General features: G+C 45.0%; 1 protein-coding gene across 1 annotated transcript; it reads left to right on the top strand.

Annotated features, from left to right (window-relative positions):
* Positions 1 to 425: 425 nt before the first annotated feature.
* GATA2 (GATA binding protein 2) lies at positions 426 to 12,848 on the top strand. The gene is made up of 6 exons (XM_067544266.1): positions 426 to 667; positions 1,158 to 1,572; positions 2,523 to 3,128; positions 6,178 to 6,323; positions 9,361 to 9,486; positions 10,308 to 12,848. Exons 2-6 carry the CDS (start codon positions 1,344 to 1,346, stop codon positions 10,605 to 10,607), a joined length of 1,407 nt encoding a protein of 468 aa, XP_067400367.1. The 5' UTR covers positions 426 to 667; positions 1,158 to 1,343; the 3' UTR covers positions 10,608 to 12,848.
* The last annotated feature ends 1,133 nt before the right edge of the window (positions 12,849 to 13,981 follow it).

Consider the following 13,981-nt stretch of genomic DNA (forward strand, 5'->3'; position numbering starts at 1 on the left):
CCGGGTTTATTTCTGGGGAGAGCCTCCTGGTGCACGAAGGTTTCCCCCTTCCACTCCTTTGGTGCACGTATTTATTTGCCCAAAACTGGTGGCATAACGTGTTCGCAGCCTTCTCCTGGGGCGTATTTAACATTAGTCACAAACAAACACCGTCTCTGCAAGACAAGGGACCTGGATTCTGGGCGGGGAGGCGGTAGAGTGGAAGCGGGGCTAGTGGAAGGTGGGCGGGGGGGGGGGGGTCTTTTCTGTCTTTGGCGGGTTCAGCTCTTTTAAGATGTTTGGAGTAAATTAGGGGAATGTGGATTTCTGGGGCCAATGGCAGCGCGAGGCTGGGAGCTAAGACGCTGATTGGCTGGGCGGTGGTTCTTAGCCCTGCGCGTCGCCCCTAGTTCATGTCTACTGAACTGAGTCCAGCTGGCGCCAGGGCTGACATAGGATGCTTTGGGGATGTTACAAAAAAGGCCAGAATAAGTGGAGCTTGCCCTCTGAGTAAGAACCTCCATCCAATCCTCCTCTTCCTTCTCTCTCTCACTCACTCTTTTCTGCATTCACGTCCTCCAAACAACCATCCATCACCACCCACTCTCCCACCCCCTAAACTTACAACCCCAGGAAGAAACTCTGCAAACATTTGGAATCAGATTCACTCCACTTGGAGGAACTTTGTGTAAGTATGTTAGGGGGGGGGAAAAGATGGGCTTATTCTGCAGGGAAATTGCTTCTGAGCTGCTGCCTTTCCCCCCCCCTGAACATTCCTTTCACTTTTCTTTTTCCTCCTTTGCTTTTGTGTCCGTTCCAGCTGGTATTCTAAGTAGGTTATATTAGACCTGCCGTTTTTACTTTTTTTTACCCACTAAAGGCAGCTGGGAAAACTCTTTTTGACGCTTGTAGAAAAGAGGAAACCCTTTTTTTAGAAGGTTTTGAAAACAGATGCTGTTTATTTTGTGGAGGCAGAGGAACCCAGGGTAAGAACTTCTGGGGGCGAAGGAGCACAAAATGAGACTCTTTGGGGGTGGGAAGAGCACAAAGAGGGACCCCCCCCCGTTCATCTGAAGGCTGGGAGTTGCAGCATTAGATCAAACACGGTGGAAAGTGCGGGACTGACATTCCTCCCTGTAATCGCCCTGTAAGTACTAACCGTGCCTTTCTTCTTACAGGTGGTGTGCGTGTCCCAGGCGTGCTGCTGAAGCCTCGCTCCCCAGCTTTCCTGTTAAGAGAGGGGCACGTTTACTCCCCCCACCCCCCCTTTCTGAGATAAACCCGAGCCACCTGCCGCTGTGTTGACACAGACCCATCACCGATCCTTGTTGGCTGGGGGCTGGGGTGGGGGATCCAGCGCCGGAATGGAAGTTGCCACCGACCAGCCTCGCTGGATGGCTCACCACGCCGTGCTGAACGGCCAGCACCCGGAGACCCACCACCCGGGACTGGCTCACAACTACATGGAACCGGCGCAGCTCCTGCCTCCGGACGAAGTCGATGTTTTCTTCAACCACCTGGACTCCCAGGGCAACCCTTACTACGCCAACTCTGCCCATGCCAGGGCCAGGGTGTCCTACAGCCAAGCTCACGGTAAATCTGCCCCGGTCCGCCCCCCTTTGCCTTTCTCCCCGGGTCCCCGGTGGGGTTGTGCGGGACGGGGGTGACTAGAGCCGAGGTTGCTCGTGGAGCTCCTTCAGTAGCCCTAGAAAGGGAGAGCCAAGGAGACAGGACCGAAAGGGAAGCCCGGGTGGACTTTAACCCTAGAAGTAACCCAGTTATGGGGTGGGAGCTGGGGGGGGGGGGGGGGAGAGGAAGGGGAAATAGACTGAGTGGGTGGGTGGGTGCGCGCACACAGACGAAAGAAACTTCCCAGTTCCGAGACACGGCCACTTCCCGGATGTGAAATAAAAACCCATCCAAATCTCTAGCAGGTTTTATTGGGGGGAGGGGGGGCTAGCAGCAGCTGAGAAAGTGCTACCCCAGCCTGTAGAGCAGTGGGGGGCTTTTCTCTTGGGCGGGGGGGGGGGTGTCGCTGCCACCTGGCACTGCGCTTTGGTCTCTCGCCCCTTGAGCATTACTGTGCGGTCGCTGCCGCTCTTTTTGCTGGCTCCATCCAAGGAGCAAGTTGCTGGGGAGACTTTTCGGCGCTTGCAAGTATTTCCTGGCGCAGGGGTTGGGGAGAGGCGAGGCTGGCCGGGGCGCTGTGCTGTTCCCCACTCTGCCCCGGGCACGTCTGCCGTGGTACACCGGCCCCTAGGCGCGGAGCAGCGCAGCGCTGCACCCCTTGGCTGCAGGTTCCGGGGGGGTCCCTGTGCGTGGCTCTTGCTCCGAGCGCGTCCCGCTGAGAACTAACCCGAGCCGCAGTGAGACGCGGATCTGGCAGCCGGACACATCTCCCCGTCCCTCTCTGCGCCGGGCCATTGTTTTGCCCTGGTCCCCGGCTCTCGGCAGGGCCCGTCTTCCTCCCCGCGCTGGGCTCGGGCTGCTTTGTGCGTCTTTGCCGGGTTGTGTGATAGTGAAAACTCCCCTCTCCCCCCCAGCCCGTCTGACGGGGAGTCAAATGTGCCGGCCTCACCTGCTCCACAGCCCCGGGATCCCCTGGCTGGACAGCGGCAAAGCTGCGCTCTCGGCAGCCCATCACCACAACCCTTGGACGGTGAATCCTTTCACCAAAGGCCCCCTGCACCCTTCCGCCGCTGGAGCCCCCGGGGCCATCTCCGTGTACCCGGGCAGCAGCACCTCCAGCACGGCCTCCGTCTCCTCGCTCACCCCGGCCTCTCACTCCGGCTCCCACCTTTTCGGCTTCCCACCCACCCCTCCCAAGGAGGTGTCCCCGGACCCCAACTCCACCAGCGCAGCCTCGCCCTCCTCCTCCTCGGCCGGGGCCAGGCAGGAAGAGAAGGAGACCATCAAGTACCAAGTGTCTTTGTCGGATGGGATGAAGATGGAGAGTGCCAGCCCGCTGAGGACCAGCTTAACCGCCATGGGGGCCCAGCCCTCCACCCACCACCCCATCCCCACCTATCCCTCCTATGTGCCGGCTGCTCATGAGTACAGCAGCAGCCTCTTCCACCCGGGCAGTTTCCTAGGGGGGCCAGCCTCCAGCTTCACCCCCAAGCAGAGGAGCAAAGCTCGATCCTGCTCAGGTAAGCCCCACCACTCTTCGATCTCTCTACAGCGCCAATACCGCGTGGGGCTGGGGGCTTGGTGGGTGTAAGGGGGCGGAGGGCAGGTTGTGTGGATGTGTGTGGCTGAAGGTTGGAATCTGTGTCAAAATACTCGATTTTGGAAATGAAACAGGACAGCTTTTACATGCACGCTGGAGAGGAGGTTAGGGGGGCTTGATGCTGTTGTCATGGAAATCCAACTTAATCTCATTCACCTGGATTTTTAAACACACGCTGTTGTTGGGGCCGCTCTGCAAAAGGGGGCTTACACCTCGCTTTTCTGTTATTTACTGCTGGTAGGGCAAGCAGTTTCCCTTCGAGTTCTAGTCACTGGCCCTGCCGGGCAGCAGTCTCATGGCAGGCCTCAGGGACACACTGATCTGTAAAGGGAAAAAATCAGCAGAGCTAAATTATGCAAATATGGATTTATACTGCAAAATCTCTCTCCCAGAAAAAGAAAGGCACTGACTGGTCACAGGCTCTCGAAATTCTGGGCCAGACCCTGCACTCTTTACTTCAGTAAAACTCCCATTGACTCCAGGAGGGAAATTTTTAGCAAGCTATTTCTGCTTCCCTGTAATAAATTGCACCTTTATTAATAAGAGAAAAGGGCAGTCATGCGCTTTTAACACTGAATGCACATTCACAAGTGAAACTCACAAAACCAGTTGCTTAAAACTGAAGAGGGACTGATTTCTTTCCGATCACGCAAGCAGCAAAAGTTCAATAGTTTACATGCCAGTGCTGAGGACCAAAGATATCTACTAAATGCTAACTTAAAGCAACTCAATAAAAGCTAGCAAATACGGTCTTACATGGTTTTCTCTGCATCCGAGACTTCCCTGTTTGCTAAAAACGAATCGCAGATCATTCCCCTAATAATAACCTCTTCAATCCAAACAGTTTTCCCTAAAAATGTCTTCGGAAACCAGCTAATTCAGTGATAGCTCACGTTTTGATCTCACTTTGAAGTCTCACCAATTGAATCTCTAGACAAATTAACTAAGAAAATTGTATTTTGTTCCATTCGTCTTCCCAGTTTAATATCCTCAACGGGGGAAGAAAATAAAAGGGTGTCTCTTTGGGATAGCGTTTTAAAGCTACCTTTAAACAAATAAAATGTGTGCACACTCGTCTATTTTCTATTTTTAAAGTGGCCAGGAATTAAGAAATGTGTGATCTCTTTTAAGAATTTTGCAACAAAAATATCAGATATTTTACGACATCAGCTCTATTTCAGATCGTCCCTTTAAGGTTTTTTTTCTTTCAGTATTTGAAATGCGGTTGCTGTTTTTTCTTTTTAAACCGTGAAAGAAAATTAAAATACAATTAGAACGACTGTTTGTAGAGACAGCTCCAAGAGTCACTGCAGAGAAATGGATCCCTAATGGCCTTTTTTGTCCCTTCGCTGCCGAGGGTTTTATTAGATGGGGGAAGTGAGGGATTTTGAGTTTCTTGTTTTGTTTTTATGGGAGCCCCCTGCGCATGGAACTGGGGAAAGTTCGTGACCACTCACTGTTTTTGTAGGCAAAGTAAGACTCACGACACAACGACTCCTGCAGCTTCCTGCCCTAGGAGGGACAAAAGCTAGGAGCGCAGCTCCACAAAACTCCCCTCATTTTTCACTGCAGACTGTGTTGTTTAAAAGCCACCCACTCCCTAGATTGAAGGAGACACACAAGCCCTGCTGAACTCGACCAGGCCTGCTCCAGTTATTAGCAAACAAAATTTTCCTCTGCAGTTAAATACTGTACAATTTGCATAAGCTATATTAAGATAATTTCCTATATTAAGCAGACCTGCCCTCAAACCATCAGAGGCAGTGAACTTTTAGCAAATAGCTTTCTGAGGCAAAACAAAACAAAAAAAAAGATATCTAAGTGGTTACATGCCATGTTCTAGTTGGAAGCACAAGGTGGATGATCTAATATCTTTTATTGGGTTTTTTTATTCTTGTTGGGCCACTCACCAAAAATGGAACGGTTCGGTTAAAAAGTAAAGTACAGAAAAAAAGCTGTTTTTATAAGTTCCAGAGCGCCTGCTTAAATACAACTTTTTTTTTCAAGTGCTGCATTTCAACCGGTTTTGCTAAATTAAAATAAAAATAACCATTGAACCATTTAGATTCTGTATTCACCTCCAAGCTGCCCCGCTTTGTTTTAGTATATCACAGCACGTGCAGCAAAGAGTGACCAAAGAGTCTTTTGGCCCAGACTCAGTTCCAGATAACCCTTTTTCTTCAAAATTTTTGGTTTCTGTGTGTGTGTGTGTGTGTGTGAGGATAACATGTGATCTAGCCATAGAGGTGCAACAGATATATGTGGCAGGGGAATGGTGCACATTACATGGTAAGGGAACTCTTGTTGTTTTGTATTAAAATTTCCACCCAGCACCAGGCACTTAGGAGGATTCAAAGAGCCGAGAAAGGCTGAAAAAAGCACACCGGCTCCAGGCCCAGTGTCGAGGCATAGACTTTGATAAGATTCAGTGTCAGCCCCTCCACACAGGCCTTGGAGGTGCAGCAGGCAACCGGGCACAACTTTGGCAATCCTCAGTACCTCAGGCCATAGGTTGGGGGAGACAAGGTGGCCCTGCTGCCCAAATGACAGTGATGTGGCTAAAATACAGGTCTCCCTACTCCAGCTGCCAACTGGTTTTGGCGGCTGGGTACTTCCCGCCCAAAGAAAGAAGAGTACCTAGCACCTGTAGAAATCCACCCTACAGGCCTGGGTGCTCCAAGTAGCAAAGATGGTAGGCTTGACACAAGTTCCATTTGACACAACAAGGGTGTCCCTCTTTCTCACCTTGCAGAGTGCAACTATTTTTTTTATCACAATAGAAAGTGTTAGTTTGTATTAGAGACGCTAAGAAGAGCCTTGCCACATATACTGTAAATAATCAATGCTGTCTGATTATGCTTGAATAATGCACTGTTTTGACTTCTGGAAATGCCTAAAGGACAATGCAAAAAGCTTTTGTGAATTTGTTTTTAAAGAAAGAAATCCGGTTTCTTCGTGTTTCCATTTAGAAGGCAGAGAGTGTGTGAACTGTGGAGCTACTGCCACCCCTCTCTGGAGAAGAGACGGCACTGGGCATTACCTGTGTAACGCCTGCGGGCTCTACCACAAAATGAACGGTCAAAATCGACCACTCATTAAACCTAAACGAAGACTGGTAGGTGTCTGTCTCTGCCGGGTTTGGGGATAAATTATACAAAGGGACCACACACAGACCCACTCATGGTGTGTCTCATCTCCTGTGCTTCAGACCCCATATGGATTCTAGATGTTGTACTGTACATGAGATTCATGTCACTCAGAGGTCACAGCATTGCCTAAGGATAGATTGCAGGGACTCCACCCATAGCAGTTACATGCCAAGGTATAGAATGTAAGCAGGCTAGCAACCTCGTTTATATTCCTAGACTCTTTTCCTGTTGGAAAATACGTGGCACAATGTGTATCTGTCTTTCTCCTTATGAACACATATTTTTATCCGTAGATGACAGCTTTAATTTAATTTCTCATTTATTTAGCCAGTTGGGGCAGTTCAGAAGTGTACTGGTATTGAAAGGGTTACAAGCATAACTGCACTCCGACGTGTACTAAAGAAAAAAAATTCCAACCCAAAAAACAAAACAAAAAAAACCCAGATGAGTCAAATTCACTGCTCTCTACTTAATAATTATTTGTATAAAGGCCATGAAGTAATTTTTGCTCTTCTATTCCATGACTATTAATATTGGTTCCCTCCTCAGACAATCCCCTAATGTGTTTTTTTTTTTTAAAAACCTATTATTTTTCCATGGAGTCACCTATACTTTGTATTTTCATTTGAGTTATTAAAAAAAATGTCCTTTCTAAGCTCCTGGTAGTAGTTTCCTATCCGGATATCTGTACGTTAAAGATAAGGAAACTTTGTGTATCTGTTTCCTGATTCTAAAAGCTTTAGAGAGTTTCTATAGGCAAGGCATGCCAGTCATGCTTGCTGTTTTGAAATTTCTAATACACTCTATTCCACAAATAATGTGTAAAAAAGCTAAGAATAATAAATACATATTTTGGAGCCATGTGATTTATAGTCCCTAAATCTCTTGGCCATTCTGGGGACATTTTACTGGCCTGGGAGGAGGGAGGGAGAGTTTGCCTTCATGATCTAACGCTGGGATGAATACAGAGGATTTCTGTAGTGAGTCAGAATTTCAACTATGCAAGCTTCTTAATGACTTGCTTTCCTTCTAAAGTGACTGACACATATAGAAAAATGTTAAGACAACAGTGTAACATTATCTGAAGTGCTTGCCAGACTGAATGGGACAGGCCACAGAGTTAAGCAGCATAGTTTAGTATCAATAAGCCATTTCAAATATGCAAACATAGCTCTCCACCTTCTAGTGTGTTGGGAAATTGCCTTACTTAGCTTGCTGAAAGGAGTTTTGGGGAGCTAGGTTTTTTGAGCTGTGTTTTTATTTTAATGTTTTTATATATATATTATATATATATACACCCCCCTTCTCTCCTCCTGTGGTTCACTCATTTGCTGGGGATGAAAGAAGACTCCCTTCATTAAGGAGTTTAGCTTTCTATTGCATGTCAAAATGACCTTGTCAAGGCTCGAAGGCCTAAAGTTAGTTGTGTTTTGGTTTGCTTTTGTGTGCATGCATAGGGGGTACACCCTGCCTCAGCTCTGGCCTTTGGCTTTGTTCTTGCAGGCTAGCAGGGGACTGAAATATATATCCCGGGCCTGGTTCTAGTCTAACACTACTGAATACTCTGCTTCCTTCAGTAGAGTTACTCCTGATTTACACCAGTGAGAGCAAGATCAGGTCCGTAATCTTCAGAGCAGGACCAATCTATGGTTTGATATTTGGTCAACTCTCCAGCAGAGCAGATGGGCAGAGGAAAATGCATTACGAGTTGCATAAAACCCTGATCGCAGAGAAGCCCAATGCCGTAGGGTGTTATGTTGTAGGTTCTCCCAGAAGCCCAATGCCTTGAGAGGAGCATTGCTGGGGGGTAGGAAGAGATGGGCAGTAGTTTGTCCCTAGGATTTTTGGGGCCAACTGAAAAAATCCTTAGGGAGCAGGTGTCCCAGGAAATTAGCACAATGTAGATGAATTATAAATACTTATGAAAATAAATATTTAGTACTCAGAATTTTCTGGGTTGTACAAAATGGAGTGTATTATAAACATTTCCTAGAGCAACTCTGAACCTTCCTAATAAGGATCTCTCCCCAAAACACAGGGCGCATTTTGGCTATTCCTAACATTTTCTGAAATGGCCCCCTTGTCCCTGGATGTGTTATTGTAGGGTCTTTCTCACTCAAGCACCTATACTGAAATCAATGGGACTTTTGCATGCGGTTACATTTTATCTATATTGCTATTCTCATTTTGGGAGGATGAAAGGTTCCCCACCCCTGAAAAGTTCAGCAGAGCAATATGATTAAAAGCATCAGATTTTAAGAGAGGATATTTGGGGGCTTATTAGCCTAGAAAGAGAATAGGGATAGAGGCAGTAGCCAGGTCAGCAGAATCATTGCTGCAAGGCATAAGATTTGGTTTGCTAAATGTTTAATGAAAGTTGGAGCTGGTTCTGTTTTCTCCCTTTCACTTGCAAATGAAAATTGAAATTTTAGTGATGGCTATAATAAATACTGCACTGATCTAAGTAATGCGGCTGGTTTTCCTTGCTGGTCACCTTTAAAGGAATACTGTCTGCTTAAAAATCATATTCTAAAAATCCCAGTTTCTTGCATAGCATGTGTTGGTGCTTAACAAATTGATAATAAGAATATTTTATAAATCCATGTGTATTTATCTTTAACTTATTTGGAGCATTACAAGTGAAAGCTTTAAAAAAACAAATTTATTTCCCCCCACCCCCCTCTATTGGTGCTCTTTAGGATTTGTATGATGACTTTTGTCTCGGACAATGAAAAAATAGACTATTCAGTTTCATTGTTTGATTTTCATGCACTAGCCCAATGTCACAATATTTGGGTGGCCGTTAGGTGGGGGACTATTTAAATCCAAACAAACAAACAAAACCTGGAAAAAAAATAAATTCAAAGCAACGTTTCTCTGACCTTTCTGTTTTGTGAACAGATTTGGGATTAGTTATAAATCCTTCATATTGGGCCTAAATTGACCTTTAAAATGTTCTTGTTCCCAGTATACTTTTACTAATTTTCCCTTTCTTTTGGTTAGTCAGCAGCTAGGAGAGCAGGGACCTGTTGTGCCAACTGCCAGACAACCACCACCACCTTATGGCGGCGTAATGCAAACGGAGACCCAGTTTGTAATGCCTGTGGACTTTACTATAAATTGCACAATGTGAGTATTTGCTTTCTTGTGTGTCTCTGCTTGCTTAGCTGGGATTGATGCCTTAACTGCATGGCGTGCATTGGCCTTTTATTGGTTTCAGGGTTTTTTTTTCCCCTCCCAGGTTCCCCTGGGGGCTCAGAGCCATTCTTTGTTGGCATAGTGATGCTAAGTTCACTGACATTACAATGTATTAGCTTGGCTTCTAAAGCTTGGGCAAATCAGGCAAAATAGAGTTACAACACTAGTTTTAACTAAGCATGTAGTGTGTGCTTTCTCTCTCCAGCAATGCAGAGGCCATCTGAAATGGATTCTGTGCAAAGGTTAATCCCAAGGGGGATGTCTCTGTGCAGAATTGTAAAGGGTTTTTTTATTATAGTGAAGGTTGTTAAAAAAAGAAAAGAAAAGAAAATCAATTTTGAGCAGGAATCATTTGACAGATTAGAACATTATTTAAAATGTAAGTAACTGAGGTTGGAGCTTTACTAGGAAGAGACCACTCCCGTTTCAGAAGTGATTTCGGGTCAGTGTGTGCTGCCTTGTTTGATCTCTTCTATTAGGAAATGAATGGGGGACAAAGGGTAAGCATAAGGGAAGGATGACCAGAAGCTGCCAAATTCAGTCCAACTTGTTTTTCATGTCTGAATTTTTGTGTAGTGGTTTCACTAAACAAATCAATATAAACAAGATCTTCAGAGAGAAAGACCTTTTTTTTTTTTTGGCCAGAAAAAGTTCTCTGTCCAGAAAAACACACAGGGGCTGTCCAAATATTTTCATTTTTGCACAATAAGGTCATTTTGTCTGCATGAGCCTGATTTTCTCATTTCTTGCAGGTGAACAGGCCACTGACCATGAAAAAGGAAGGAATTCAGACCAGGAATAGGAAAATGTCCAACAAATCAAAGAAAAGCAAGAAAGGCTCTGAGTGTTTTGAGGAACTGTCCAAGTGCATGCAGGAAAAATCCTCTCCATTCAGCGCCGCTGCCCTCGCCAGTCATATGGCACCGATGGGGCATTTGCCACCTTTTAGCCACTCCGGACACATCCTACCAACACCTACTCCCATTCATCCATCTTCCAGCATCTCATTTGGACATCCACATCCATCCAGCATGGTTACAGCCATGGGATAGAACCTGAATATCAAGAGACCTACAAAGAGATTAAGAACATGGGGCTTTGTCTAAGACGACTCCAAGTAAGGAAAGATTCTGCCAAGAGGAGAACATAGGGAAGGAAAAAGGGGATCTTGCTCCAATGTGGTTGAACTCTTAGTGTTGGACTAAAACCTTGCAATGATGGGTCTTCTGCAGAAATGCTTAATGGTGCCTGTTATGCACTTTGCCCCCTCAAGTATAAGGAAAACAAAGAACTCACTTGTTTGATACCTGCTGGCCCAGCAGAAAGCAAAGGTGGCAGAAGCAGCAGCAGAAGGATGCTGGAACTGGCTCTCCTTTCTCTCTCTGTTATTACTGTGAATATTGTAAAGAGATAGCAGCCTCCAAAGATGGAGCAAGCTGGCTGGTAGCCACCCATACTGGATTCCTATAGTGGACTTTGTTTGGGGGAGAAGGGGTGGGTAACAAGGACAACTTGAGAAAAACTTAATTTTTAAAAGGAAATCAGACACAGAAAGTCATTATTTATTTTGCTCTTGTTTTCCACAAAGAGCCTCAAACCTTCTGACTTGCATGATTTTGTGCCTTTTTTTGGGGGGTGGGGATGGGTGGGGGGGAGGAGAGTCAACCCTGCTAGAAGAAACGGTTTCAAAACAGGAAAAAGAAAGTGTGCTAAATTGCCACCTGTTGATTCTCTTCATCAATGTTACATACAAAAATATCTGCTATGGAAGGGGGAGGAGAGAGAGGGGAAAAATAACAGAACCAAGATGTGGATTATTTTATTTTAACATAATTCTTGCATTTTTTTCCTTAACGTGAAAGATTTTATTTAAAAATTGTTATTCTGCAAACAGCAAAATAGGACAAATCACTAAAAAACACACTGTAGGGAACAATCCTGTGCCAGGTGGGAGTAGGCTAGGAGGTCTTATTCATCTGTCCCATCTAACTTCTAGTAGTCTATCAGCAACAGCAAAAACCAGCACAAGGCATAAAAAAAATCAAATTCAGACACTTTGAAGGCTTAAGCATTTTGTTCTGTCTTGTTGGCAGCTGTTGCTGAAGACACAGACTAGCTGCTTTGGTAAACTTACCATAGTTTGGCTACCACATCCATGCAAAGCCAGAGCGTGTGCTATCTGTGGGCATCCAGGGTACAGCACATTTCACGTTTGGGAGTGAGGAAGGGCAGAAAGTGGATTAAGATCACTGGACAAGAGAAAGAGAGAGACAATCAGTTTCAGCTTCACATATCCTTCAAATCCCAGAAGCAGCAACAGCTGATCAGGTGAGGGAAGGTGACGTTCTAAGGGGGACAACTGTTTCCCATAGCACATTTTATATTTAAAAAAAAAAAAAGGAGTCTCCCCTTATTAAACCATATTGTACGTAAAGAACTGAAAACAAAGCTATTGCCAATGTGAAGTGTATTCTATTGATTGTTATGATCTGCTGACTCTCATGAAAACAAGCTCCAGTATAACATATGATGTACATATTTAGCTATACTTCTGATGAAAATGCCCCAAAGAGCAGAGGGGTTTCGATAATGTAAACTGCGTAAGCTTAATTCTGTGACAAGCTTTTTCTTTCTTTCTTTCTTTCCTTTTTTTTTTTTTGGATCAAGCCAATTGTATCTTACTGCAAAAATTCTGCTTAAAAACAAACCCACATCAAAATGGATGTACATTAATTTTTTTCTAAATACATAATTCAAATATTTGATAATGAAGTAAGGACCAAGCAGCCATGGAAATCCTGCTTTCCTCCTTTTTCTGGTCTGTGTAAGGTGCACTTTGTAAAGAAGTGGGAATAAACGAACGGGGGGAAAATCGGTTCGGAGATACTGTAAGAATTTTTAATTTACTGAGTCAAAATTTGGTCTTTTTTACATTTTACTATGGTACAGTTGTACATTATGCCCAGCTCAAATTTCTGCAGGATTTGGGGGGGGATGTATGAGGGGAAGAGGAGTGGGTTACTGATACAGTTGACAAAGTGCAATATATTGTCAGTCACTGCAGCGTAGACAACGGCAGTCAAGATTTAAATTATTTTGTACTTGTATCAGCATAAAAATTCTGCAGTATTTTCTGTTTTTATTCTTAATTTTTTATTTTGCTTATTTTTGGATTAGTGAACTAAGTTATTGTTAATTATGTACAACATGTTTATATATTGTCTGTAAAAAGTGTATGCTTTCCTCATACTCCTTCAAGGTCAATACTGCTAAGAATAATAAAATACCTTTTTTGGGAAAGCAATCGTGCCCGGTTTCATGCAATCAAGTCTATGGGGGGAAGTGGGGATCAGGGACTAAGAATATCGCAGGGGTGATTATGCCCAGTGGAATGATTAGTTTAAAATTTGTGAGGCTAGATTATCAATATTTTTTAACAACAAATGGGTTTAGAGGAAAACAAAAAAAAGCTTCTGAATGTTTACACACCAAGGAGCATTCTCAGGGTCATATGTTAACATAAGGAGTTCACGCATTCTAAATGTATTACGGACTCTAAACCAGTTTAAAATGAGGCTCGACATCCGTGTCTCTAACATGAAACTGATTTTTGAGGTTTAAAATTTAAAAAAAAAATCCTTTAAAAAGTGAAATGGATGCTGAGCAAGGGCAGCATCTTGCTCCAAGGATAGCCAATGGGTTTGTTTTGTTTTGCTGTTGGCTTAAATGGGAGCAAAAGCAGGACCTGAGTTTGACAGTCCTAGGTTTTGACGTTCTCTATGTCCCCAGAACAGGCAACAAAAGAGAAAACTTCCCTGAGATACTGCTCGCAGTTGCTGGGCCTCACCCCGCCCAGGGCTGCAGGAACCCACTAGGGATGGCAGGGGAGTCCAGCTTCCGGCCTGTTCAGTCTTGGTCTCTGTGGAGACTAGGGTGACCAGATGTCCCAATTTTATAGAGACAGTCCCAATATTCAGGGCTTTTTCTTATATAGGCGCCTATTACTCCCCGCCCTGTCCTGATTTTTTACACTTGCTATCTGGTCCCCCTATTGGAGACTGTTAACAAGGGGCACAGTGCCAACTGTGATGATGTACTGGGAGGTGGGGTTGGGTTTGGACTAAGGCACCAACACATTTTACCCAGGCCACCAACTGTCACAAGGTTACAATTTTGAGGACTGTTTTAATCCAGATGGCTGATCCTGACATACATAAGGCTCTTAGGGCCTTACAGCAAAACACGCTGAGCATTTGCAACTCCCCTTCACTTCCATGGGCGAGGCAAGGGGGTTGGCACCTCTCCAGGTAAAGCATAATTTTAAAACCAGATGAAGGACTTGGTCTTGTTCCTGCTGAACTGGGGAGTTGTTGGCCCTCATTTCAGTGGAAACTGGCTTGGGTATAATTGTTTACAGTTTAACCCC

Source organism: Emydura macquarii, unplaced genomic scaffold (genome assembly GCF_026122565.2).
Source record: "Emydura macquarii macquarii isolate MOO-44397 ecotype Brisbane River unplaced genomic scaffold, CSIRO-AGI_Emac_v2 contig_968, whole genome shotgun sequence".
In the NCBI taxonomy this organism is placed as follows: domain Eukaryota; kingdom Metazoa; phylum Chordata; order Testudines; family Chelidae; genus Emydura; species Emydura macquarii.

Coding starts and splice junctions, on each gene's coding strand:
- GATA2 (XM_067544266.1), top strand. CDS start 1,344: ATGGAAGTTGCCACCGACCAGCCTCGCTGGATGGCTCACCACGCCGTG. Junction 3,129..6,177: donor CAAAGCTCGATCCTGCTCAG/GTAAGCCCCACC, acceptor GTTTCCATTTAG/AAGGCAGAGAGTGTGTGAAC. Junction 6,324..9,360: donor TTAAACCTAAACGAAGACTG/GTAGGTGTCTGT, acceptor TCTTTTGGTTAG/TCAGCAGCTAGGAGAGCAGG.